At 44.2% G+C, this 27142-nt stretch overlaps 1 protein-coding gene across 1 annotated transcript in view; it reads right to left on the bottom strand.

Moving 5' to 3' along the window:
* Nucleotides 1-16063: 16063 nt before the first annotated feature.
* Nucleotides 16064-27142, bottom strand: part of LEMD1 (LEM domain containing 1) — a 30749-nt gene continuing 19670 nt past the window's right edge. The window contains exons 5-6 of the mRNA XM_019976033.2: nt 18230-18306; nt 16064-17305 (exon numbers count right to left, since the gene is read on the bottom strand). Coding sequence (XP_019831592.2) covers nt 17107-17305; nt 18230-18306 — 276 coding nt within the window. The 3' untranslated portion in view covers nt 16064-17106. The remainder of the gene's footprint in view (nt 17306-18229; nt 18307-27142) is intronic.

Consider the following 27142-nt stretch of genomic DNA (forward strand, 5'->3'; position numbering starts at 1 on the left):
AAAATATTCTCTTCCATCAACTGTCAAGTGTATAATACACAGGACAGTATTGGTAACTCTTAGATATGATACCAAAAGGAGGAGCATTAAAAAGAAACAAATCTTCTACCTCGGAACTTTGTTTCTTTTTTCCCTCATAACCTTCTATTGTATGAATGACATTTTTTATCCATTCATTAATTGATAGACGAGTTTCTTTTTGGACTTTCCTGATGGCCCAGACATTGAAGAATTCACCTACAGTGTAGGAGACCTGGGTTGGGAAGATCCCCTGGAGAAAGGGAATGGCTCCCCACTCCAGTATTCTTGCCTGGAGAATCCCACGGACAGAGGAGCCTGGTGGGCTGTAGGCCATGAGGTCACAAAGAGTTGGACGCAACTGAGTGACTAACACTTTCACTTTTCACTTTCAAGAATGTTCTGAAATTGATTGTAGTGAGGATTGTGCAACTGTTTGGTAAAAGTCATTGAATTGCATGCTTTATGTGGTTGAATTATATGGTATGCTAATCATATCTCAATAAAGCCTTTTTTTTGTAAAGAGTGAAGTCTTAAGATCAAATTTTAGTGTCAGATGGGTATGGGTTTGTATCCCAGTTTTCCACTTGATCTTGAATAAATCAACTTTCTGGGTCTCAATGTCTTTAGCTGTCAAATCAGAATTGTTATAATATCATTATTTTTAATCAGTTTTTATTGGAATATAGTTACTTTACAATAATATTATAATAATATTACGTCACAGTTGCTGAGAGAGTTAAATGAAATAATGCCAGTCATATACCTAGCACAGTTCCAAGCATATAATAAGCTTTTAATTAATGTTACTTATGCAACCAAGTTCAGATGAGTACCAACTTTTGTGGGTGACCACAGACCATCCTTAATTCTAGCATATTAAGTGTTCTCTGAAATCTTTATGGGACTGTTTATACATCTGAGGAAGTTACAACTGTGCAATTCCATATAGCATGACAAAATTAGGAAAGATTCCTCAGTTGTTGAAACACAATCTTCAGAATTAGAAGACTCAGAAGACACTGTGAGTTAAACTAATTTTGGTTCAAGATTGCACAGCAAACTTAGCAGGGAGTATTTATATTAGCTTCACATCCTTTGAGTGGAACTCTATGAAGGTAATTTTGATGGGTATATGATTGGCTAAGAGAGGGTATAACTAGGACTAGAACAGTAAGGAAAAGTTCTACCACAATTTCTGTAGCCTCCACACAGTGGTGTGTTTTTTTTTTTGTCACTGAAACGAACTGTGAAAATTAATTACCTGTCATGCCATGAAAGCATAACTGCCTATGAACATATGAAAAGACGGTTAACTAGTTCGACTGGAAAATAATGTAAAAAAGTATATAGCAAAAAAGAAAGTCTAGCGTATCTAGAGTATCAACTTTAACAGTTTCAATTTTTCCTAATCCTGCTTCCCAATTTAAATGGGGAAAGGCTTGCAAGTGTAGAAAAGACAAGGAAAAGGGGTGTCTTCAAGCACTGTGTATATTCCTCTCATGATTCTCGTGGTCTGTAACCTCCCCACTCCAGGGGTTCAGCTCAGTCGCTCAGCTGTGTCTGACTCTGTGACCCCATGGACTGCAGCAGGCCAGGTCTCCCTGTCCATCACCAACTCCCCGAGCTTGTTCAAACTCACATCAATCGAGTCGGTGATGCCATCCGACCATCTCATCCTCTGTCGTCCCCTTCTCCTCCTGCCCTCAATCTTTCCCAGCAGCAGGGTCTTTTCCAACGAGTCAGTTCTTCGCACCAGGTGGCCAAAGGATTGGAGTTTCAGCTTCAGCATCAGTCCTTCAGGACTGATTTCCTTTCGGATTGACAAAACATGGCCCACTAGACAAGGGAATGGCAAACCACTTCAGTATTCTTGCCTTGAGAACCCCATGTGAAAGTCGTTCAGGCATGTCTGACTCTCCGTGACTCCACGGCTATCCAGCCCAGGGAATTCTCCAGGCCAGAATGCTGGGGTGAGTAACCTTTCCAAGGAACTACACCAGGGAAGTAGTTTAATCTTTATTTGTGGCATTCCATTGTGTGGAATCAAAATTGAATTATTTATTCTCCTTTTTATTTTATTTTTTAAATTCTATTTTTTTGGTCTTTTTTGTATTTATTTCCTTTCTATATATTGTTTAAAAGATATTTATCATATCTTTATTACTTCCTTACAAACTTTCAATAGATCGCAGCGAGGGAGCTCCAAACCTCGACCCAGAAGCAGGTCGTCGTCTGTGAATGGTTCAGCACCAGGTTCCGCACGAACCTGCGGTGCGGGACCTGCGAGGGGGCAGCCGCCTTTCCCTGCAGCACCTCGTGTCTCGGGAGGAAGAACTTTGAGCACCGGCCCGTTCCCGCGGGCGGCAGGGTGCGCCACGCACGCCAGGCCATACCCAGAGGGCATTCTCCTTTTAATGGCCCATTCTTCTTTTGATGGAATTTTGTTTTATTGATATTTTTTCCCCTATGTGTGTTATTTTAAATGAAACTGCTATTAGCTTCCTGTAAAAAAAAAAAAAAAAAATCTCAATCTGGCTAAGGAAGCACTTCCTGTGTTAATAATAACTACTAACATATATTTATATATACACATATACCCATGTATATAGCCTCTTATTAAGCCTCCTTTTATTTTCTAATTCAATTTTTATTGTATATTGGAATAGTGTTAGAATGTTGTGTCGGAGAAGGCAATGGCACCCCACTCCAGTACTCTTGCCTGGAAAATCCCATGGATGGAGGAGCCTGGAAGGCTGCAGTCCATGGGGTCGCTGAGGGTTGGACATGACTGAGTGACTTCACTTTCACTTTTCACTTTCATGCATTGGAGAAGGAAATGGCAACCCACTCCAGTGTTCTTGCCTGGCGAATCCCAGGGGCAGGAGAGCCTGGTGTGCTGATGCCTGTGGGGTCACACAGAGTCAGACACGACTGAAGCGACTTAGCAGCAGCAGTAGAATGTTGTGTTCATTTCTGGTGTACAGCAAGGTGATTCTGTTGTACGTATGTAATATTCATTTTTTTCAGGTTCTCTCCCCATACAGGGTATCACAGAATATTGGGTAGGGTTCCATGTGTTACACAATCGGTCCTTATTGATATCTACTTTATATACAGTAGCGTGTGTATGTTAATCCCAAACTCCTAATTTCACTCTCCCCTCCCACACCTTTCCTCTTTGGTAACCATAAGTTTGCTTTCTAAGTCTGTGAGTCCAGTAACGACTACTGTTTGAATACCTGTTATGTACTGACATTTTCCATGTATTATCTACTGCACGATACCCATTTTATAAATGAGAAAATTGAAGCCCAGACTTCGCTTCCCAAGATCTAGAGGTAGTAGGCGGCAGGGCCAGCGCCCGAGCCCCATGAGTCTGATACCATGTAAAAGTTTCTTCTACTTCGTCACTAGGGCCTCCAGAAATCTTTCTACTTATTTTCATTTTGGCTACTCTGGATCTCCATTGCTGCGCACGGACTTTCTCTAGGTGCAGGAGCAGCGGCTACTCTAGCTGCAGTGCACAGGCTTCTTTGCGGTGCTTCTCTGGTTTCGGAGCTCGGCTCTAAGGTGCACGGGCTTCAGGAGTTGTGGCGCGGGGGCTTTGCTGCCCTGAGGCATGTGGAATCTTCCTCGACCAGGGATCGAACCCATGTCTCCTGCTTTGGCAGGCAGATTTTTAACCACTGGACCACCAGGGAAGTCCTGCAGAAATCTTAAAGTCACACTCTCTGCTCCTCTCTGAGCTCAGTCTTTGGAAATCTTTTAATCTTCTCTGCGGGGATCTTCATCCAAGGCAATTCATTTCCAACATTGGCGACTTGTGTCCCTCCCCCAGAGATTCTGAGCTAACTGGTCTGGGGGACAGCCTGGGCACCAGACCCAGGATTATTCTGATGGGCTATGAGGCTGAGGGCCACTGGATTCGGGGAACCTGTGTGGTAATGATTTTGAAAGGAGATGCCTCCATTTCCACTGAGCTTTGGCCAGATGAGTTTTGCACACAAGTTGCTGGACCTTTAAGATATGGAAGAAATATATTTCCCTACTAGGCCTAAAGGCAGCCCAGAAGGACTCTTGCACTGTAGGTTCCTGTTAGATAAGAAGACCAAACCCAGGCTCCCAGCCAGCAATCCTAGGGTCAGGCCGTGTTTAACCAGTTTAATTGTTGTGCGAACAAAATGTACCACTGCAGCACTTTGTAGAGTTTGATCTCAGAGGGGCCATTTCCCCTCCCATCCCTGCCTGGTGGCCTGAGCAGTAAAGACAGATGATTAAGCATCCTTGCTTTCTCTCATCTGGCTCCTGTCTGACTCTCCAAAAGCAAGAGACAACTCTGCCCAAGAGCAGGCCAGGAGGATCTGTGTCATTTAGGGAAATGGACAAGGAAGACATCAAAGGGGAATGGCAGGAGGGTGATTAGGAGCCACAGGGAGCAAACAGCATGTGGCTGTTCCCTTGGGTTTCTCTGTTGTTTGCAAAGCCCGTCATGTTAAGACACTCTGCCCATCGTGGGGACTGTGGAAAAGAAAAGCAGCATTTTAGCATTCGACATCCTAGTCCTTGTATTAACATTAACTGGGAGATAAAATTCGCTTTCTCCTCTCCCCTTTCAGTGTCCACTTATGTAATAAAACCTTTTTTGATCACAAAATCTTTTAACCAGAAGCTTCAACCATCCAGAACAAAAAAAATGTGGACTTGATTTTGTAGCAGAGGTTTAGGCCCTCATTTTGAGCCTCTTTATTTACATTTTACTTTCAACCCTTAAGAGCATATTTTAACTAGCATTTATTGGATCCCTACTTTGTGCTGGCCCTAGACTAGCTGTTAGAGACTGATCAATGGTTCCAACATCATCTGCAAGCTCTACGAGGCCATGGTCTAGCTGAAAGCTGCCCAGCTACAACTTACCACAAGACGACTCAGACAGGCCAAGGGATCTAATAATGATGTTAATATTATTAATAATAAACCCAGTCAGAGCTAATACGTCTGATTAGAGGGTTTCTACAATCTATAGCAGATAAGTCAGAAAATTCAAATGTGGGAAAGAATTGTTCCAGATAGTTGAAAACCTGAAGGCAGAGGGAGGAACAAATTCAACAACTCAAAGAGCACAGTGGTCTGGGACCATGTGGTACAGGGCGAGCCATCTGATAAGCCTGTAGAGATGTCCCTGTTTTAATACAAAAGCAAGATGCTAGTATTAATAGCTGTGATTTCTTGCTAGGTGCTGCACTCTGTGCTTCAGGACAGGGTATTTCGTTAGTCCTCACTACAACGCCGAGCTAGCACCACTTCCCATTCAGATGAAGGAACTGCAGCTCAGCAAACCCAAACAGCTTGCAAGGGCCCTCAGCTGTTCCATGCGAAGTCAGAATTTGAACCCAGGTCTGTCTGTCTCCATTCCATCCCCAAAGTGATGTTCATGGTTACAAAGTCAAAGACACATAAGATTTGGCAGGGAAAATGTCTCATTCAATGACCCTATTTCATTGAGGAGGAAGCCATTCAAAAAATGAAAATTATATTTCTATATATTTCATTGAGGTATAATTTAACATATTAATTTCATTGTACAATGTAATGATTCAATATTTGTATGTATCACAAAATGACAACCACAGTAATTCTGTCCCCATATAGTTTTTTCCTGTGATTAGCACTTTTAAGAGCTATTCTCTCACTTTTAAGAGCTATTTTTAATGTTTAAAAAATGCAATATTGCATTGTTAACTATTGCCCCCATGCCATATGTTAACATCCCCATGACATTTATTTCTGAAATGTGTATGTTTTGACCTTCTTCACCCATTTTTCCCACTGTGCACGTCTACCTCTAGTAATGACCAGTCTAATATCTGTATCTACGAACTCGGGCAGGTTTTTTGTTTTTAAAATCTTACATGTGAGTGACATAAGTACCTGTCTTTCCCTGACATCTGACTAACATAAGCCTTCTAGCACCATCCGCGCTGTTGCAAATGCTAAGATCCATTCTTTCTCATGGTCAAATAGTACTCACTGTGCTGTGTATACACGTTTTTTCCTCTCTTTATCCAGTCATCCGCCAGCGGACACATAAGATGTTTCCATATCTTGGCTGTTGTAAAAATATGCTTCAGTGAACACAGTGGTTTCATGTATCAGTTCAGTTCAGTTCAGTGCAGTCGCTCAGTCGTGTCCGACTCTTTGCGACCCCATGAATCGCAGCACGCCAGGCCTCCCTGTCCATCACCAACTCCCGGTGGTCACTCAGACTCATGTCCATCGAGTCAGTGATGCCATCCAGCCATCTCATCCTCTATTGTCCCCTTCTCCTCCTGCCCCCAATCCCTCCCAGCATCAGAGTCTTTTCCAATGAGTCAACTCTTCGAGTGAGGTGGTCCAAGTACTGGAGTTTCAGCTTTAGCATCATTCCTTCCAAAGAACACCCAGGAGGTTTCATGTATAATTCCAAATTAATGTTTTTGTTTCCTTCAGATAAATACCTAGAGGTAGATTGCTGGATCATATGGTAGTTCTATATTATCAGTAATTTTTTAAAGACTCTCCACATCATTTTCCATAGTGGCTGCTCTTATTTACATGCACAAGGATTCCCTTTCCTCCACCTCCTCACCAACGCTTGTTATTGCTTGTCTTTTTGATAATAGCCATTTTAACAGGTGTGACGTTATATTTCATTGTGGTTTTGGTTTGTATTTCCGTGATGATTAGTCATGCTGAGACCTTTTTATGTGTTTGTTGGCCATCTGTATGTCTTCTTTAGAAAAATGTCTATTCAAACCCTCTGCCCATTTTTTAGGCATTTGATTTTGTTTTTTTGCTACCGAGTTCTATGAGTTCTTTATATATTTTGGATATTAAGCCCTTATCAGATATGTGATTTGCAAATATTTTCTCCTGAAAAATTATATACTCAGATTCTTTGCTTAAAAAGGCAAAAGAAAAGTATAACATTTCATGAAGATTCCCATTAAATATCATCTTCATAACCCTGTCACATGTTGGGTTCCCTAGAATCGGAGTCTGAAGCCTGTGGCTTATTGCAGAAGTGCTGTTCAGAAAACCTGTATGGGTCTGAAGCAGGATAAAGGGGAAGCGGCCACACGAGACTCTGGTCCCAGGTACAGCTAAGCCTTGGCCTGATTCAGGGTGGATGGGTGGGACGTGGAGACCGCTGGAATACAATCAGTACCACAGAGGTGTCCCTTCCCCTCCTTGATGCCAAGGGGCTGGCCTTTTGTTTTTCCAGATTGGTCTTTGGCTCTGGGCTACCCAGGTGGGTCTCACTGATCAGGAGAAGCAGCCCCCATCAACTGAAGGCAACTCTCAGGAAAGAGTGGTACCCATGAGTCTGTGACAGGAACCCACACAGCAGGGAAGGGGCTCAGGGCAGAGCACCAAAGAGCATTCATTCACACAGACTCTGGACAAGTCCTCTGCTTCCCCCGCTAGAGCATCATTACAGTTCAGCTCCTAGTACAGGGTCTGGTACACAGTAAGCCCTTCATAAATGCCAACAAAATGACACATTGTTAGGAAGGAAGTTGCTATCTCTCAAAGAGGTAAACTGAAGTTATCTGGAAAGAAGTTTCCAGCTGAATGAAGAATCACTGAGCATAAGGTCACCGTGGCCCACAGGAGCAGGCAGGCAGAAAGACTCATTGAATACAGAGCCACGACCTTCCCATCACCAGCAGGATTTGCCGAGAGTGCAGATCTGTTCATCTAAGCGATGCTTCTGCCTCCCCACTTTGGGAGAACATATCACCTCAAAAAGAACCTTTTGATGGTTTCTCACAAGTGGAAGTATGTGCTGTCACTGAGAATTAATTGTAGAAAGCCTGGCCTAAGGAAATGCCCCAATTTTTCCTTTTTGCTACCAGAATTGGTATAAGCAAGAAAGATGCTGGCAGGTGATTAGTGGTGTATTCCTTGCACATCTCCAAATGGCCTACTTTTGCAAGCAATATCCCACCTTTAAATAAAGCTGCTAGCAAATGCAGAAAACTGCCTATGTTCTTTTGCCAAGTTGCATATTGGGCTTATAAGTGAAATATAGTAAGGCAGCCTCCAGCATCTAGATAGCTGTTACTACTCTGGTAACATAAAATCCCTTTACCCTGGGGTCTCATACACTGGGATGTATTTTCCACACTCATCAAAAATTAAGAAAGATACATGATATCATCTGACTTCTGAATATGGTAATGAGAATGGACACCAGAGGTAGCAAGGGAGTTGATTAGTTTCAAAGCAGAAATCAAGAGATGCAAGGCATCAAGTGTGATGGGAGAGTCAGGGTCTATTTCACTAGGCCTCCATTGCTGCTGCTAAGTCACATCAGTCGTGTCCGACTCTGTGTGACCCCATAGACGGCAGCCCACCAGGCTACCCCATTCCTGGGATTCTCCAGGCAAGAACACTGGAGTGGGTTGCCATTTCCTTCTCCAAAACATGAAAATGAAAAGTGAAAGTGAAGTCGCTCAGTCGTGTCCGACTCTTAGCGACCCCATGGATTGCAGCCTTCCAGGCTCCTCCGCCCATGGGATTTTCCAGGCAAGAGTACTGGTGTGGGGTGCCATTGCCTTCTCCTTTAAGGAAAGTTAAAAAAAATCATAAGAGTTAGTGGAGTTTGGAGCTAGACTATGCATATAAGTACCCCCACATCTCTGATGGACTCTGTTAGAGCCGTCGATGTTGACTCCAGCTTACCTGCTTGTTATCGGTGAAGTATATCCTGCCTGTTCTGGCACATTCTGGTTGGGTTTCCACGGGCACACGGTGTGGAAAGTCAAGAGACTTACCCTGATACAGCTTGTCGTGGCCACAATGTTATTGAGGAGGTAGTGGGGCTGGGATGCACAGAAGAAAGGAACCCAGATGGTACATAGGGCTCACCTACACAGGGGGGAAAAGTCTGCAAGCAGAATAGAAGCTGTAGATGTATTTTGTTTGTCTCACAGTTTTGAGGGTTTAAAACATTTCTTAAATTAGTTGCCAATTTGAAGAATTCAGAGATTTCACCCAAATATCCAGAATTTTCACTCTTCTTGAAAAACCGACTCACCTTCCTGCATGGTGAGTCCTGGCTGGGCTGGGGAGCTGTTGCCCCCTCTGGGGCGATGTGTACTGAGCAAGTCACAGGACTCACTCATTCACTTACACAATTTGCCTGGGCCCATGGATGTTTGGGCTTCCCTGGGGGCTCAGATGGTAAAGTGTCTGCCTGCCATGGAGGAGACCCGGGTTCGATCCCTGGGTCAGGAAGATCCCCTGGAGAAGGAAATGGCAACCCACTGCAGTATTCTTGCCTGGAGAATCCCATGGACAGAGGAGCCTGGTGGGCTACAGTCCATGTGGTCACAAAGAGTCGGACACGACTGAGCGACTTCACTTTCTTTCTTTCTTTCTATGGGTGTTTGAATTTGAGACCCCTGATGCTGTGAGCAAATGCTATGAATAATTGCTTCATTTCTTTTTTATTTTTTAAAACTGTGGCAAATATACATAACACATAGCTTCCCTGGTGGGTCAGACAGTAAAGAATCTGCCAGCAATATGGGAGACCCAGGTTTGATCCGTGGGTTGGGATGATTCCCTGCAGAAGGCAATGGCAACTCACTCTGGTACTCTTGCCTGGAGAATCCCATGGACAGAGGAGCCTAGTGGGATACAGTCCGTGGGATTGCAAAGAGTCAGACACAACTGAGCGATTAACACTTTCATACATAACATAAAATGTACCATTTTAACCATTTTTAGCTATGCAGTTCGGTGATCCTAAATGCTGCTGTGTGACCATTACTCCCATCCATTTCTGAAACTTCTCTTATCCTCCCAAACTGAAACTCAGAACCCATCAACCAACAGCCCTCCACTCCCCCACCCCTCAGAAACTGGCAACCACCATTCTGCGTTTGGTCTCTCTGAGTCTGACTATTCTCAGTTCAGTTCAGTTCAGTTCAGTCGCTCATTCGTGTCTGACTCTTTGTGACCCCATGAATCGCAGCACGCCAGGCCTCCCTGTCCATCATCAACTCCCAGAGTTCACTCAGACTCACGTCCATCGAGTCAGTGATACCATCCAGCCATCTCATCCTCTCCCGTCCCCTTCTCCTTCTGCCCCCAATCCCTCCCAGCATCAGAGTCTTTTCCAATGAGTCAACTCTTCGCATGAGGTGGCCAAAGTACTGGAGTTTCAGCTTCAGCATCAGTCCTTCCAAAGAAATCCCAGGGCTGATCTCCTTCAGAATGGACTGATTGGATCTCCTTGCAGTCCAAGGGACTCTCAAGAGTCTTCTCCAACACCACAGTTCAAAAGCATCAATTCTTCGGCGCTCAGCCTTCTTCACAGTCCCACTCTCACATCCATACATGACCACAGGAAAAACCATAGCCTTGACTAGACAAAACTTTGTTGGCAAAGTAATGTCTCTGCTTTTGAATATGCTGTCTAGGTTGGTCATAACTTTCCTTTCAAGGAGTAAGTGTCTTTTAATTTCATGGCTGCCGTCACCATCTGCAGTGATTTTGGAGCCCCCCAAAATAAAGTCTGACACTGTTTCCACTGTTTCCCCATCTATTTCCCATGAAGTGATGGGACCAGATGCCATGATCTTCGTTTTCTGCATGTGACTGACTATTCTAGGGAATCATAAAAGCGGAATCATACAGCACCCGCCCTTTTGTGGATGGATTATTTTACTTAGCACACTGTCTTTAAGGTTCATCAATGTAGTTTCCAACTCAGAAGTCTGTTGCTCATTTTACAGAGGAGGCAACTGAGGCTCCAGGCAAGCGTCCCATGCCCACGGGGGCATGGTGAGATTGGAGCCTTGATCCCCTGAGTTCCATCTCAGCACCGTCCCCCGTGCCAACCCCCTCGGGCCAGTTTCAACGTTCCAGCAGCATCAGGGAGAAAGACGTGCTCCTCCTGGCAGCAGAGCCCCCCTGACTCAGGCAGGCTGTGAACGTGTCCTTCTTGCTTGCCCCACACCAGTCTTGGGGAAAGCAGAAGAGAGGCCAACAAACCCTAGTTGCAACCACAACAAAGCAAATTCATCCTGTCCCCTCAGGGTATTTTTAGCTAATCCCTCAGCTCCGAAGAGAATTTGACAATGGCTCTCTAGGAACTGGAGTTGTCACAGCGTTCTCCCGTTGTCAGGAGACGGCGAGGCACCCTCGTCCACGCCTGCAGCGTACCTAGAATAGCCCCTGCTGGCTCTCCAGGGAGTGATTCATTAGGCAGGGTTGTGTTTAGGTCACACCCACACATGAGAATTGTGCGGGAGCCATCGTTTTTCCGTGAACGTGAACCACTGCTGGGTCCTGTGTATCTGCAACGCCTCTGCATATTTCTTCCTGCTCTGCACTCACCTAACTTTGCCAGCAGGAAATGGGCAGGAAGCTGTCTGTGTGCACCAACGGGAAGACACCCCGATGGCACTTGCTTTGGCTTCCACGTACCTTCTTACTGGGTACATTTCTTCTGGAGCAAGCTTGCTCAGAGTTAGCGTGGCTTCACACAAGCTAATTGGCTTCCCTTTCATGTTCTGCCATCCAAGATTCTAGGGGGAATCTTCCTCAGAATCAAATGCTAAATTGGTTTGGCACTTTCTTATTTTAGTCTTGAAATTATTTCTTGATTTGGAAGAGAGTAACGTTTAATTTTACTTCAGAGATGAGCCTCTTCGTGTTACTCTAATCAGCAAGGCTTTTCTTGGCTGGGGGGTAGTGGTGGGGTTTGAGGACAGAAGGAAAGGGCGGGGGGGAAGCAAAAAGAAAGACCTCCCAAACATCAATAATCCCTTTTCTTGCATGTAAGAATTATTATCAATACCCTAGATGTGAACAATGTGGTCTAGCACCTTCTTTATTTATGACTGTGGCAATGAATATAACTTGGTACTTAAGCAATTATTTTTAAGAGGTGGGAGCACAGTATTTCTTTGAATGTTGAAAGCCAGAAATAGAACCTTTAAGAATTTCTTCCATCTGCCAGCCTGAACGTTGGCTGCATAGAGATTTCAACAGCACACGTCATAGAATAGGACTTGTTGCCCCATATGCAGAACACATGCCCACGAAATCCAACGCCCCTTGGGACATGAAATTAGCTGAATCCTGTGTCACCAGCCAGCGCTCCCCTTAACTGCTTGGCGACCAGAGGGAGAACAGTCACTCTGGGTGGCAGGTCTCACCCAGAGGTAAGTGACATTTAATCCATGTCACTACCCGTGAGCACTACCCATGCCCGGGAAGGACAGACTGCTCAGGAATAACACGCATAATGATGCCTTTCAGCAGCAGTTTGCTCATTTTAGGAACTTCTCACAGGGATAAGTAGGAGGTGAAATCTAGGGTATTGCTTTTGTAGTTTCAAATGTCTGTTTGGGTTGGAAATGGCTTGAAAAGGAAGTGGGCTTGTTCTGGATGAGTCAGGACTTTTAAGAAGAGATCCAGAGACGATTAAGATACAGTCCCCAACCCAAAGAGCTCCAGGATTTGTAGGAGAGGCAGACAAGTAGTTGGAACTGGGAAAATAAAACACCCTGATGACTTGGAGTTTGCCCTTGATGAGAGAATAAATCTCTACACCAGTTCCTTTCCTATCAGTGAGACTAGTGGTGGGGGGTGGGGAGCTCCACCTGAGAATTCAATTTGGCCTAAAGTCAAGCCAATCAGTATCACAGCTTTTGCTGCGGTGGTGCGTAGCTGAGAGTGGGGTTGGGCAGGTAGATGACTCAGAGTTGGGAAGGGCACCAAAGTAAGGCCCAGTTCTTTCCTCTCCACATTTCAGATTCCTCATCATGTCTACACTTCCATAAAAGCCTGCTGCACACACAGCCTTCCCTGCACCAGCTCCGTGAGGTCAGTTTGGTGGCAACAGTTTCCTGGAGACAGAGGACAGCAGTCCTAGAGGACACAGCTCCCCTCCGTATACACACTCTCCCCGGATTGCCAGGGAAATGGGAGCCTCACAGAGACAATCGTGAAACACTTGGGTCACATCATGAAGATTCAAGAACATGGCAGAGGTGTGCGTTCTCTACGCATAGGGGTTTCAACGGCCCCCTGTCACCCCTACCCTATTTGCTGGGCCAATTGCAGCAGCTCCTTCCTCGCCTACAGGGAGTTCCACGAAGGTGCCTCGTGTGTGCACACCAACAGCAGGGAGCATCCCCTGACCTCCCCGCTCCTGCCCCTGCTCCTGTAGCCTTGCGGGCGTGGTGCCCTCGCCGAGGGCGACACAGGAAGTGCATGTCAGAGTGTGCCCCCTCCCTCCCACCGAGGCAGGGCTTCCTGCTCCTGTCGCTGCCGGGGCCCAGCACCCTAATAACTGCCCTGTGTGCCCGAAGTCTCTCAGGGGCCTGAGAAAACGGCTCCTTCGGTCTGATGCCTCTTTAGAAGCCTTTCTCTACCCAGTTCTCAGGGGAGGCAGGGATGGTTTGTTCTTGGGTCTTCTTCTGCGTTAGCCCTGGGATTAAAGACCTTAACACGGTCCCCGAGGCTCGCTATGATCCAAACTCTGCCTTCCTTTCCAGCCCCATTCCTCACCACCCGCTTCAGTCTCATGGTGCTTCTCGCCCGCCCTGCCTCCCCTACCAGTCTCTAGAGACACTGTGCCCTCGGCCTGGAGATGGCCCTTTCACCTTTAGCCTCACCCACGTTCCTCCCACTTCTGTTGATCGAATCCTACTCCTGCTGGGTTCAACTGTGATACCACTTGCTCCAGGAAGCTACCTGTGTCTACTCCCAACGCTGGAGAAAGTCGCCTTCTATACTCCCTGTCCTCCCGTCAAAAGGAGGTCACTTAAACATTGCAATGTCTGCTGGCATCTCCTTCTCCCCTACCAGTCCCTTAAGAGTGGGGACTGTATCTTACATTGATTTTATTTGCCCTTCTATTGAGAGGGTGCAGGAGATGATAAATTATCGGATGGATGCATAGTGACACATTTCCCGAGATCAAACTCGCCCCCCTGAGTCTCTTCCTTTAAGACGCATTTTTCTCGAGGAGGTAGCCAGTCCCCAGTGTGCACAGGCCCCCGATGCACCCGCCCTGCTGGTCTTCTGGCCTCACGCTTAGGGTCAGCCTGGCTTAGGCTTGAGCTAGGGTTCCTCCCACATAAGCACCTGATGGGCATGAACCACAGCAGTGCTTCTCAAACTTTACTATGTGTAGGAATCCTGGAATCCTGTTAAAATGCAAATTCCAGCTTGGTAGTTTGGGGTAGGGCCTGAGCTGCCAATGCTGCTGTTTGGAGACCGTACCTTGAGTGGTGAGGCACTAATTAGAGGTCTTGTTCAGTCTCCAGAGACTGATTCCAGGATTCTAATTTACAAGAAATAATTGGCAAAGATTCAAAGTACTGAAGAAGGCTTTCTAGGAGAGATTTATTTATTTATTATGCTTTATCTTATGACAACTGAACAAGTGGCCATCACTATAAGGTTGCTTTCTCCTGTTCTTATGCTCAATCCTCTACTCCCTTGTCTAACAGAGGCTGCTAAATTTCAAATGCCCACTCTCCTAGCCTCCCTTACTGTTCTGCATGCTAAGTCGCTTCAGTCATGTCTAACTCTTTGAGACCCTATGGACCATAGCCTGCCAGGCTCCTCCGTCCATTGGATTCTCCAGGCAGGAATACTGGAGTGGGTTGCCCTCCTCCAGGGGATTTTCCTGACCCAGGGATTGAACCTGCGTCTTCTGGGTCTCCTGTATTGGCAGGCAGATTCTCTATCACTGAGCCACCTGGGAAGCCTTACTGTTCTGAATGAAATTCATAACACAAGCTGGGGATAGGAGGCGGTGAGTTCCTAAGTTCTGCCTTAAAATACTAATGCAATGGGCTGCGTTTCAGAACTAATTTCAGGAGTTTAAAGACAGCAGGCCAATATCTTTGCGATTCTCTTAGCCTTCCTCTTATGCTTTTTAACTTGTAGTCACAAAATAGCTGCTGATGCTCAGTAAGATCAAGCATCTCTAAATATCGCCATATATCTAGTCAGTTTCAAATTTTCATGATCATAATTTTTTCTACAGTTGGTTTGAGTCAGGATCGTATTACATTTGGTTATTTAATAGTATTATATGCTTTATGCTCCAAATTTCTTTTTAAGAGATAAAAATAAATCGCTGTTTAAGCCAGCTTTACTGAGTTTTATGTTCCTTACAGCCAAACTGTAATACAGTATACATTTTTTTAAATTAAAACTTTCCTGAATTGACACAAACCAACACACTCTGCTTATAGAAATCTTTAAAAACATGGAATAGTAGAAATAAAGAAAATCAGAGCCCCATTGTTGACGTACTATTAACATTTTGACATATTTCTTCCAGTGTTGTTTAGTTGTGATAATACAGTAGTAATGAATCTGCATCATTTTTGCTTACCATTTAAAAAAAAAGCATTTTAGGGGTGATGAAAATATTCTAAAATTGATTGTGGTAATGGTTGTATACCTATGCATATTCTAAAATATGGATAGGTGATGGTTGTTCAACTATGCATACTCTAAAAATCATCGAATTGTACACGTTAGGTGAACTGTATGACATGTAAATTATATCTCAATAAAGCTGCTTATTGCTGCTGCTGCTGCTGCTAAGTCACTTCAGTTGTGTCCGACTCTGTGTGACCCCATAGAGGGCACCCACCAGGCTCCCCCGTCCCTGGGATTCTCCAGGCAAGAACACTGGAGTGGGTTGCCATTTCCTTCTCCAATGCATGAAAGGGAAAAGTGAAAGTGAAGCTGCTCAGTCGTGTCCGACCCTCAGCGACCCCATGGACAGCAGCCTACCAGGCTCCTCCGTCCATGGGATTTTCCAGGCAAGAGTACTGGAGAAAGCTGCTGACAATTTTTTTAATAAGCATTTTATGTTATGATAAACTTTTAACTATTTTTAATTCTTACACAGTCATCTATTGAGAGTCTAAATAAACCTCAACTGACTAAGCCCTTCCCCTGTTGTTGGATATTTGAGTTGGCTCTACCTTTTGACTGCCGTGAAAATTGCTGCAGCTGACTTCTTGGTACTTAAGACTTCTCTCTGTCTAGAAGTGGCTCTTCCCAGAAGCTGAACTATTATGCCAAAGTGTAACAATGCTTAAGCATTTATTGAACATTTACTGAGGGCTTCTACCAGTTAGCTGTGAACAACAATAAGTATTATATCAACACTTTATATGTGCAATTTCTTCAAATTCTTCATTACCCTAAGAGTTTCAGTTCAGTTCAGTTCAGTTGCTCAGTTGTGTCCGACTGTTTGTGACTCCATGGACTGCAGCAGTCCAGGCTTCCCTGTCCATCACCAACTCCTGGAACTTGCTCAAACCCGTGTCCACTGGTGATGCCATCCAACCACCTCATCCTCTGTCACCCTAAGCGTCTATTTTATCCCTGTTTTCAGAAGTTGAACTGAAGCTCAGAGAAGACAACTACCTCCCCTGAGCTCACAAAGCCAATGAACAGAGGCGCTCAGGTGCTTGCCCAGCCCTGCCCACTCCCAGGGCCGTGATCACTACACTCCTCACCAGGTCTTAATCCTTCCAAACCTTTCTAAGCTCGGTGGTGAAAACGTAATCTTGTTCTGAGTGCTTTTCTTGTCATTACTGGTGATGGTGGCTAGTTCTTTGGGTTTGCCAAAGCAGATACGGTCCCTTTTTTTGTTCATCACCTGTGTGGCCTTTCCCATAGTCGACTACCCAATTTGAAGAATGAATAAAATGTGATCCACAGCTTATCACCATAGTTAGAAAGAACAACTCCAGGCACAGTTTCCTTCTTAGAGGTCTGCACAAACGTGAAAGTACTTTTAATGATGGCCAACCTGACTCGGGGAACTTCCTACTATCAAGCTCTTTGACACAAATGCCTGGCTCGCTCCCTCATCCCTGCCACCTGTCTGGAGCCTGGCCTCAGACCCTTCAGCTCAGCACAGGGCACGGGAAGGCTACCCGGCTGTGGGGCTGGGTCTCCACCTTGAGAGGAGCCTCTGCTCCCTCCTGAAGCAGAGGGCTCGCAGCAGTACTCAGGCACGTGCTCATCACTCTGCTTCTAAAGCACTTAACCAAAGAGTGACTTGCTTTCCATAGTTATGTAGACAAATATCACAATAACGAGGATGCCAAACACAGCAAGCGTCAAGCCCATTGGAAACGTTTCTAGGTCACTGTCCCCAGCTCTCCTGTTCACTCTGCAGCAGGCTTTCTCTTTGAGGTTCCTCAGTGCTTTGCATCTGATGTTTGATGTTCTTGCAGCACATCTGTGAAAACAGTAGGGGCCTTTAGGGTTCTGTACAACTGCTGCTTGAGGACCCCTTAAAATGCTTGGGGCTTCAGGCCCGAGGGAGCAACCATGGTGAGACTTCAGGAAGCAACCCTCTGCTCATTTAAAACCTAAGCTAATTTCAAAGAGTAATATTAACAGGATATCATCAACGTGTGAGAGCTCTAAAATCCCACAGAACGTGTATTTATCACACCGTGTGTGCCGTCTTCCGATGGTGGTGCAAGGCCAGGCTCAGGGCCTTACAGTCCCCTGGTGCCCGCTGGGGATGGGCACTCGCTGATGGGGGCATCTGTGCATTGGCCCTCTCCCTTTTCTCCACAGGTATGAGCACTGATTTTTCAGGGAGGAGATGGGAACTACTTTTGAAATCTGCTTATTTTACATTGCCAAAGGAAAAAGGGGAATTTCTGATCTGCTAGTCAAATCCTGGCAATCGGCCAAAATTTATTCAGAAGTTAGGAAGTATACCAGAAGGCTTTACTGTTTTGACCCATAAAACATCCTGTTTTGAGCTCTTCTTTCAGCTCCTTGCTCTTTTCTTTTTTTTTTTTCCTTTTCTTTTCCCTTCCCTACCAATAGGAATAAAGGTTTCTAAATGACTACCAATGTTTCTAAGTGACTTGGGTTCTGGTCTCAGCTTACTGTAATTTATGCTATCCTCCTCAGCTTCTCCGGCCCATTTCCTTATCTCTAAATATGAGTAGTGAAGTGCAGAGTCTGTAAGGCTCCTTAGACTTCGAAATTGTGAGAGATCACCAATCTTTCTCCTTTCTCCACACATTCCTTTCAGACTCAAACCCTTCACAGAAATCTGAATAATGAGTTTTTTTCCAGGAGTTGCATAAGACTCATATCTTATGTACATACATATCTTCTCATATGTTAAGAAAAGCATTACCTTCTTCCTTCAGTACGCTTAGAATCCGAACAGAAGATTTCTACGGCTTTTGGTTTACTGGTGGAAGTCTTGCATCTCTAACGAACAGAAACAAATATCAAGAATTTATAGTTTCCAATATTTTATACAAAGAATTTTTTTTCTAGGAAAAGTCACATAATCTGAGAACTGATACGTTTTTGGTATATCAGGTAGTTTGTGTGTGTGTGTGTGTGTGTGTGTATGCGTGTGTGCTCAGTCGCTCAGTCGTGTCTGACTCTTTGCGACCCCATGGACTGTAGCCCGCCAGGCCCCTCTGTCCATGAAATTTTCCGGGCAAGAATACTGGAGCAGGTTGCCATTTCCTACCCCAGGGCATCTTCCTGACCCAGGGACTGAAACCACGCTTCTTGCATCTCCTGCATTGCCAGGGGGGTTGTTTACCCCTGTGCCATCTGGGAAGCCCATGGGGTAGTTTAGTACCTCATAACAAAAACTTTCAGTTAACCTTTCTTTATTCAACAATTAGGAAAAACATCCAAGTTCTGTAGTGTAATATTTTACTTCAGTGACTCAACACGAACAGTAGACACGCCGGTGACGAGGGTCACGTGATGCCAGCAGCATGCTGTTCTTAAACATCAGCTCTTTTTTTCTCTTTTATTTGTACTCTTTATTGCTTGAAACTTTTTTTAATGAGCCCGCATCATTTTTATACAAAGAATAAAGTTATTTTAAAAGACCAGTTGGCAATGAACATGGATTAGAAAATAATTTAGGAAAATGAAAATGTTCTGTAAGAGGGGTAGAAGGAGAGATAATCATGGCATTTCTGTTTTTCCTTTTCCCCCAAATTTCTTTCATACTGGTATATTGTCAATAAAGTCAAAAGGCCCTTTAGGCCTTTGTCCCCTCTCTGTGAAATAGAGTTGTAAAGATTAAATGATTTAAACTGTATGAAGTGATGAAAACATCTGGCACACGGTAAGCATTCAGTAAACATTAGTCATGTGATTGTGAGAATGATAACATTAATTTCATGCTGTCGTTTCTCCTCATATGTCTGGTTTCCCTTGACTGTCCACTCATACTTAAGATTCAGGCCTCATCATCCTCAAATGTCTGCAGTGTCCAGGGGGTGAGCCCCAGAAAGGTGACGATGCGGTGTCAGATGGTGTTGCTGACCGCCGTTTATCAAGTTCTGGGTCTCATTTCCCGTGAATGCACTGAGCCTCCTCGACCACCTTGCCCGCACTTGTAGACACTCATTGCTCCATGTTAGAGATCGCATATTTGAGGCACAGAAAGGTTAAGTAAGTTGTCTAAGGTCACTCAGTATTATCAATGGAACTCTACACCAAACTCCTCTTTTCCCTCCTACAAGAAGTCTTCTTCACTGCCCTTATCCACTCAGATCACTCATCTGGTCTATATTTCTTTGACCCTCATGTACATATTCTATACCTGACCTTATTGACCTGAAGTTTTATTTATTTGTTCAACAAACTTTGTACTGTTCTGCAGAGTACCAGTCCCCATGCTGGCAGTGAGGATTTTCAAAGAGACCACCACACCATCCTTGTCCTAAACAGCTAATCACCGAGTGTGGGGATTTTGTGTGTATTCTGCACTGACTTCCTTCTCCCCAGCCAGACCATCTGCTGGATCTCACAGAGCTGTCTTCTATTTCTTTCCCCCCCGACCCAGTTTTATTGAAATAATTGACATACATCGCTGTATAGATTTAAAGTGTACAGCAGGATGGCTGGATTTTCTGTTTCTCTTTAATCAAGCCATATTTTCTACCACTGGGGGTAGATATTTGTCCCCCTCCCAGGAGCCCAGCACACCTGAACACAACAGGAGCCTCCGACAGCTGCTGTGCTGCTAGAGGCCTCAGGAGGCTGTCGGCTAAGGGTCAGGGGCTCAGGCGCCAAGAGCAAGACCGGACTTGCCTCAGCGAGGGGAGGACTGACCCATACCTGCACAGAGCAATCAAAACAGGATCCAGAAGGGAAGTCCAAAGGAGGCGTTCCGAGACTGGGAGCGAGATGGGCTGACTCGAGGGTGACGGAGGCGGTGGTGGGGGCAGGAGAAGGAGCCACTGGGCCCGCGTGTGAGTCACAGAACGAGCAGGAGGCAGGAGAGCCCTGGTCTCAGCAAGTGTGTCGTCAGGACACCCAACAGAACACACAGCTTAGTGACTGGACAGCCACCTTCAGGCGGTGCTGTGTCAGCAGGCGTGATGGCCTCAGCCCAGCGTGAGTGGGAAGGGCCTGGCCTGCTCTGCGACCGTCTACTGGGGGTCACCCACTCCCGGCAGAGACCGCCAACAGTGAGGCCGTTGTGGCCTCCACCGTTCCGCTCTACCCACTCTAACCCACGTTCTTAAACAAGATGTTCTCAGCAGCGGTGTAGTGGTATCCGGGCAGGGTCTCTGCAGATGGTAGGAGCTGTGCCTGGCACAAGAGTTTCACGTCTGAGGGAGCACTGTTTCCAGCGAGGACATCCCTACAGGAAGAGTTAGGTACCTGCACTACATCAATTTCCTGGAGGAAGAAAGCAAGGCTCTGGAGGTAGAAGGACTTTGAAAACTCCCACGTGTGGGCTGCGGGGGCCTGCTCACCAAGAGACACTCAAACTATTTCCAAGGGGGTTGGAAAAATCTTTTATAAGCACATTCTTTTCTTTAAACCTTTTTTAATTACAGAAGTTTCAAACATATACAAAAGTAGACAATAGTATAATGAACCTCTGTGTACCCATCACATGCAAGTTCTTTTTAATTCTCTTACATTTAAAAATAGATACGTTAAGTAAAGCATTGGGGAAGAAATCTGTTGCAAAATCAAATTATAGGATTTCACAGTTCTCAGGCAATCACACACTCCCCTCCTATCTTTCCTCCTGTCATAGAAGGTGTAGGTCTTTGATTTCTTTTTCTTCTATAATTTATTGCCCTTACTTGTATTCCTAGAGTTCTCCTACAGTATGTAAAAGGTGAACATTTTGATTTTCAAAAAAAGAGTAATTATGCTTATCAACATGACTCTGCAGCCATCAATAATAATAATAATAAAGACTATATAACAGGGAAAGAGTTATCAGCTAAAGTTAAACACAGTAAAGTACAAAATGCTGTGTGCACATTGACGACAGCGGTGTAAACACATACTGCCTGTGCACATAAACAAAAACGAGAGAAATTGAAAAAATTAAATCAGTTTTTGCATGTTTGTAGTTGATTTATTTTTTATCTTTGAACAATTCCTTTAATGTTGCTGTAATATGATTTTCACTGTAAGCACCATTTACAATGGAACTAAAAAATATTGGTGCTCATTAAAGCCATGGCTTAGTGAGGGTAAACGGCACCCTTGGGGAAATGGAATATCTCTGCTCCTTTCTCCCTACGCCCGGAGCTAGATTCTGCAAAGGCAGCTGCTTTTGCAGAGCATTTGCAGCTGATACTGAGGGAATGCATGACCTCCTCTGCTGCTCCACCCTCTTCTGTACCCCCCTAGCACCGAAATCAGAAAAACACACTCATCCACATATTACTGATCAACTCTAGATATAAATGTAGTAGTTCTGAGATATACCAGTGCAATAAACCATGAGTGTCTCACTGCAATACCAGCTAACGCTTACATAGCGTTTCCCGTGTGCTAGTCCCCGTTCTAAGCATTTCCCAGAAATAAACTCACTTAATCCTACCACCCTATGAGGAAGATGCTTTTATAATGCCCACTTTGCAGATGAGAAAACTGAAGTACGTATGGTTTAAGTAGTATACCCATGGTCACACAGCTGGAGAGATGGTGGAGCCAGCGGCCAACCAGGCGGTGTGGCCTCAGAGTCCCCCCTCCTCATACCACGCTGTACTGCATAATGATGGTGCTGCTTTACTGGAATTAGAAATACTGTGCTCGAACGTTTAATATCTTGGGCACTGAACGTGCCTCGGTTCGTTTAATCTTTCTAACAACTCTAAGAGCTAATCGTCACCATTTTATAGGTGAAGAAATAGAGACTTATGGGCTAAATTATTTACCCCAAATTACACAATTAGTGAAAGGAATAGCTGTAATTTAAATTCAGATATTCTGGCTTCGATGCCTATGTTTCCTGGTCTTTAGTCTTGGAATCATATTGTTGGGGAAATTCATTATTACAAATACATCAAAAATATTTCTGAAAACTGATATCATTAATTGATAAATAATCCAATCATCAACTAATTTCCTGAAGAAGTAACACTTGTAACCATCAGATCTCTTCTTAAATATTTCAGATAAATTGGCTTTTTAATAAGCTTTTTCCAGGTAGACTATTTTGTGCTAATTCTGGCCTACTTATCTATCAATTCAGTTTAGTTGCTCAGTCGTGTCTGACTCTCTACGACCCCATGGACTGCAGCATGCTAGGCCTCCCTGTCCACCACCAACTTTCTCAAACTCATGTCCATCAAGTTGGTGATGCCATCGAGTCGGTGATGCTACTTATATATATGTGTGTGTGCGTGTGTGTATGTGTATATATATAGATATCATATTGAATGTGAAAGTGGATTGTGTATGCGGTATTATGTCATACTCTGTTATGGCTAACTCTAAAACACTGGGCTGTTTTCTAGAGCCAGAAAGCACAGTAATCATTTTGTATCCTCATTAAATCATCACTCATCCAAAAATGTACTCGCTTTTGAAAATAATCTACCCTGACTAAAGCCATTCATACTTGCCCATAAAGAAATGCAAGTTTGTTTGCATTTCCACAAGAAGTGTATTTTACAATGCAGACCCAAACCTAGCCAAAAAGGTCATAGGCTGACACCCACAATTACAGGCAATCAAAGGGGTGCCACACGCTGGGTTTCCCACCCTTTTTTCCTCTTATCCTCCCGTGACTTCTAACTGTTGGACTCTGGGGAGTCTAGAGGCAGTGAAGCTCCTGGGGGTGGGGACGAAATTCTCTCCTAATCACTAATGCAATTAGTGATTCACTAACTCACTAAAGCAATTTTTTGGAAAAGGCCTACATGTAGAACCAGACTTTTTACCAATGACTTGGCAAACTGGCAGTTTGTGACCCTGCTTAAAGAAGAAAACCTTTTGGTTTAGAACTCTTTAAAATTGAGTTAGCCCAAATCCCTTTATTGACTAAAATGATTAAGTTAATAAAAGATTTTACAATAATCTCAGACTCTTACTTTATTGTTTTTACTTCAACTTTGATTTTAATAAAGCTCTCATCTAAAACATTGTGTTCTTTTAACCTGAGTAATGATTTTGAATTAATTTAATAATCTGCATCACATTAACAAAAGAAAGGTTAAAAACTCTGTGATCATTTGCATTCTCGATTTTTAAAACAATTCTCAGCAAACCAGGAATAGAATGGGAATTTCCTCAACTTGTTAAAAGGTTTCTTCTGACACCAAAAATCATACTCAAAAGGAAAACATCATAAACATTTTCTTTTGATCAGAATCAAGTAAGAATTCTTACTATTATCCCTCTGACTTAATATTGTAATAAAGAGGTCTTAGGCAGCACCATAAAACAAAAAGAAATTAAAGGTAATCAAAACGAACTAAAGAGATTTACAGAAAAATGATTATGATTGCAAAAAGTTCATTGTTAGAAAACCAATATACCAAAGTCAACTGCATTTCTATCTACAAGCAACTAACCATTTAAAACATAATTTTAAAAAGATGCTATTCCCAATACTAATCACAAAGAGTCGGACACGACTGAATGACTAAGCATAGTACAGCACCTAACACAGCTACCTAATAAAGCTAACAAAAGCAGAGCCTGACCTTCACTGAGAAAATAATAAAATCTTACTGAAGGACATTAAAGAAAATTTCAATAAATGTAAAGAACACGAACAGGAAGACTCAGCAGACTGAAGATCCAGCTTTGTCCAAATTAATTTATTAAGTCAATACAATTTCAATCAAAATTCCAATCTACATTTTTCATGGAACTTGATAAACTTATTCTAAAACTTATATAGAAGAACAAAGGGACAAGTAAAGACACCATTTAAAAACAAGGTGGGGAAGGTATGCTAAGGGAGTTAAGACATTCTGCTCTCAGCACAGGCCAGCGAATTATCAGAATAAAGACTCCATTGTATTAATCATAGATGTTTATTTCCTGTATTTTATGATGCTTTGACATCTTGGGGCCTTGCTAATCCAGGAGAGACTGTAAAGCATGCCGTTTCATATGCAAACCAACCAATCCAAACCCACCAATCCCTAACCACCTCTCACGCACCAAGCTAATTTTTCTCCTGCTGTGAATCAGCCCCGACTCCGATAATGGACAACTAGGAATCACCCTATACTATAGCCCAGGCCCACTGAAGTTATTCAAACGAGCTAATCCTAAAATGCTTACCTTGCCTGACCAATTCCTTCCTGCAAACATCACACTAAAGGCATGAGACCATGCTTTGTTCCACTCCCGCCTCCTGCCTGATTCTGATACTTCTCCACGTGGCCGAGCATGGCATGATGCGCCCATTCCTCTTGGGAACTGTAGGCAATAAACTCTTCTTTCAAAGGCAGTTGTCTCCATGTCTGTCACCTTAACATACTTGATTAAAACAAATCCTGTGTACATTTTAAAACACCCACGTATGTTTAGAAATTGATGTATGATGAGAGTTAGCACTGCGGATAAGAAGAGAAAGGACAGACTGTTCCAAATGGCGCTGAGGATGAGACGGGATAGAGGTGCTCCTCCCGGCCTCTTCAGTTAAGTGTAGCCCAAACCCTGGAAGTCACATTTGTGCTCAGTCGTGTCCAACTCTGCGACCCCATGGACTGTAGCTCGCCAGGCTCCTCTGTCCATGGGATTCTCCAGGCAAGAATACTGGAGTGGGTTGCCATTTCCTTCTCCAGGATGTTATAAATAAAGCAAGCATAAAAAGACTCTGAGAGGTGGAGAGAAGCAAGGAATGACATGTGGTGAGTGCTCTGAGTTTTCTTTTCAGTTGGTAAATCCTGGACTGGGTGCTAGAGAAGCCATAACCTGCAATCAGACCCCAAAAAGCTGGCTAAAAAGCCAAAGGACTAAGAAAAGGAAAAGGAACAGTCTAGAGTCGGACATGACCTAGTGACTTCACTTTGACTTTTCACTTTCATGCACTGGAGAAGGAAATGGCAGCCCACTCCAGTGTTCTTGCCTGGAGAATCCCAGGGACGGGGGAGCCTGGTGGGCTGCCGTCTATGGGGTCGCACAGAGTCGGACACGACTGAAGTGACTTAGCTTAGCATAGCATAGTATAGCAAGACAGAAGACTTTTGACAGTAACGGCCCTACTCTGCCAAACGGCATACTCCACCCGCCACACAAAGGCACATGAAAGCTTGGACTTCCGCTTCCATGTGTCAGAAGCCCCCACCCCAGCTGGGGTGAAGGCCAGCTGGGGGCCTCACTCCCCACAGCCCAGCAACAGTAAAGCGTGTACACCTACCAGGGCGGCAGTGGAGGCCCAGTGGGACCCTGGGCTTCTATTCGCACCAGACGGCAGAGAGTTGGCCCTCCTCTTTCCCACCAGTGTGGAGCAGGCCCGCTAAAATAGAAGACTTAAATAGCATCCAGAGCCTCATAACTCAGGCGAGAAAAAACTAACAGAGGCCAGCACCAAGTTGACACACATACTAAAATCATCTGACCAGGATTTCAGAGTAACTTCCACAAAGCGCTTCAAGGATCAATGAGACATGTTTGAAACAAATGAAACACTTTCAATTCTCTACAGAAATGGTACAATATATACAGAAAAATCAAGTGTAAATTTTAGAATTGAAAAAATTCAACAACAAAATAAAAAATTTATTTAGATGGGCTTGACAGCAGAATGAAGAAAACAGAGGAAAGAATCGATGTCCTTGGAGATAGAAGAATATATCATCCAAAACAAACAATACTGAGAAAACAATAAAAAAAAGTCTCAGAGTCTTAATGGATTATAAGGTCTAACACGTATGTAATTAGAGTCCCTAAAGTATGGATGTGAGAGTTGGACTGTGAAGAAGGCTGAGCGCTGAAGAATTGATGCTTTTGAACTGTGGTGTTGGAGAAGACTCTTGAGAGTCCCTTGGACTGCAAGGAGATCCAACCAGTCCATTCTGAAGGAGATCAGCCCTGGGATTTCTTTGGAAGGAATGATGCTAAAGCTGAAACTCCAGTACTTTGGCCACCTCATGCGAAGAGTTGACTCATTGGAAAAGACTCTGGTGCTGGGAGGGATCGGGGGCAGGAGGAGAAGGGGACGACAGAGGATGAGATGGCTGAATGGCATCACTGACTCGATGGACGTGAGTCTGAGTGAACTCTGGGAGTTGGTGATGGACAGGGAGGCCTGGTGTGCTGCGATTCATGGGGTCGCAAAGAGTCGGACACGACTGAGCGACTGAACTGAACTGAAAGCAGAGGAAGATGAAGTCAGGCTAAAAAGGGTATTTGGAGCAATAATGACTGACAATGTCCCAAATTTGACAAAAGGCACCAACCTACAGAACTAGAAAAGTCAGTTTTCATTCCAATCTCAAACAAGGGGAGTGCAAAAACTACTGGATGATTGCATTCATTTCACATGCTAGTAAGGTTATGCTCAAAATCTTTCAAGCTAAGCTTCAGCAGTATGTGAACCAAGACCTCTCAGATGTACAAGCTGGGCTTAGAAAAGACGAAGGAACCAGAGATCAAATTGCCAACATTCACTGGATCATAGAGAAAGCAAGGGAATTCTAGAAAAACATCTATTTCTGCTTCATTGACTAAGCAAAAGCCTTTGACTGTGTGGATCATAACAAACTGTGGAAAATTCTTAAAGAGATGGGAATATCAGACCACCTTTCTTGTCTCCTGAGAAACCTGTATGAGGGTCAAGAAGCAATGGTTAAAA

Source organism: Bos indicus, chromosome 16 (assembly GCF_029378745.1).
Source record: "Bos indicus isolate NIAB-ARS_2022 breed Sahiwal x Tharparkar chromosome 16, NIAB-ARS_B.indTharparkar_mat_pri_1.0, whole genome shotgun sequence".
NCBI lineage: Eukaryota > Metazoa > Chordata > Mammalia > Artiodactyla > Bovidae > Bos > Bos indicus.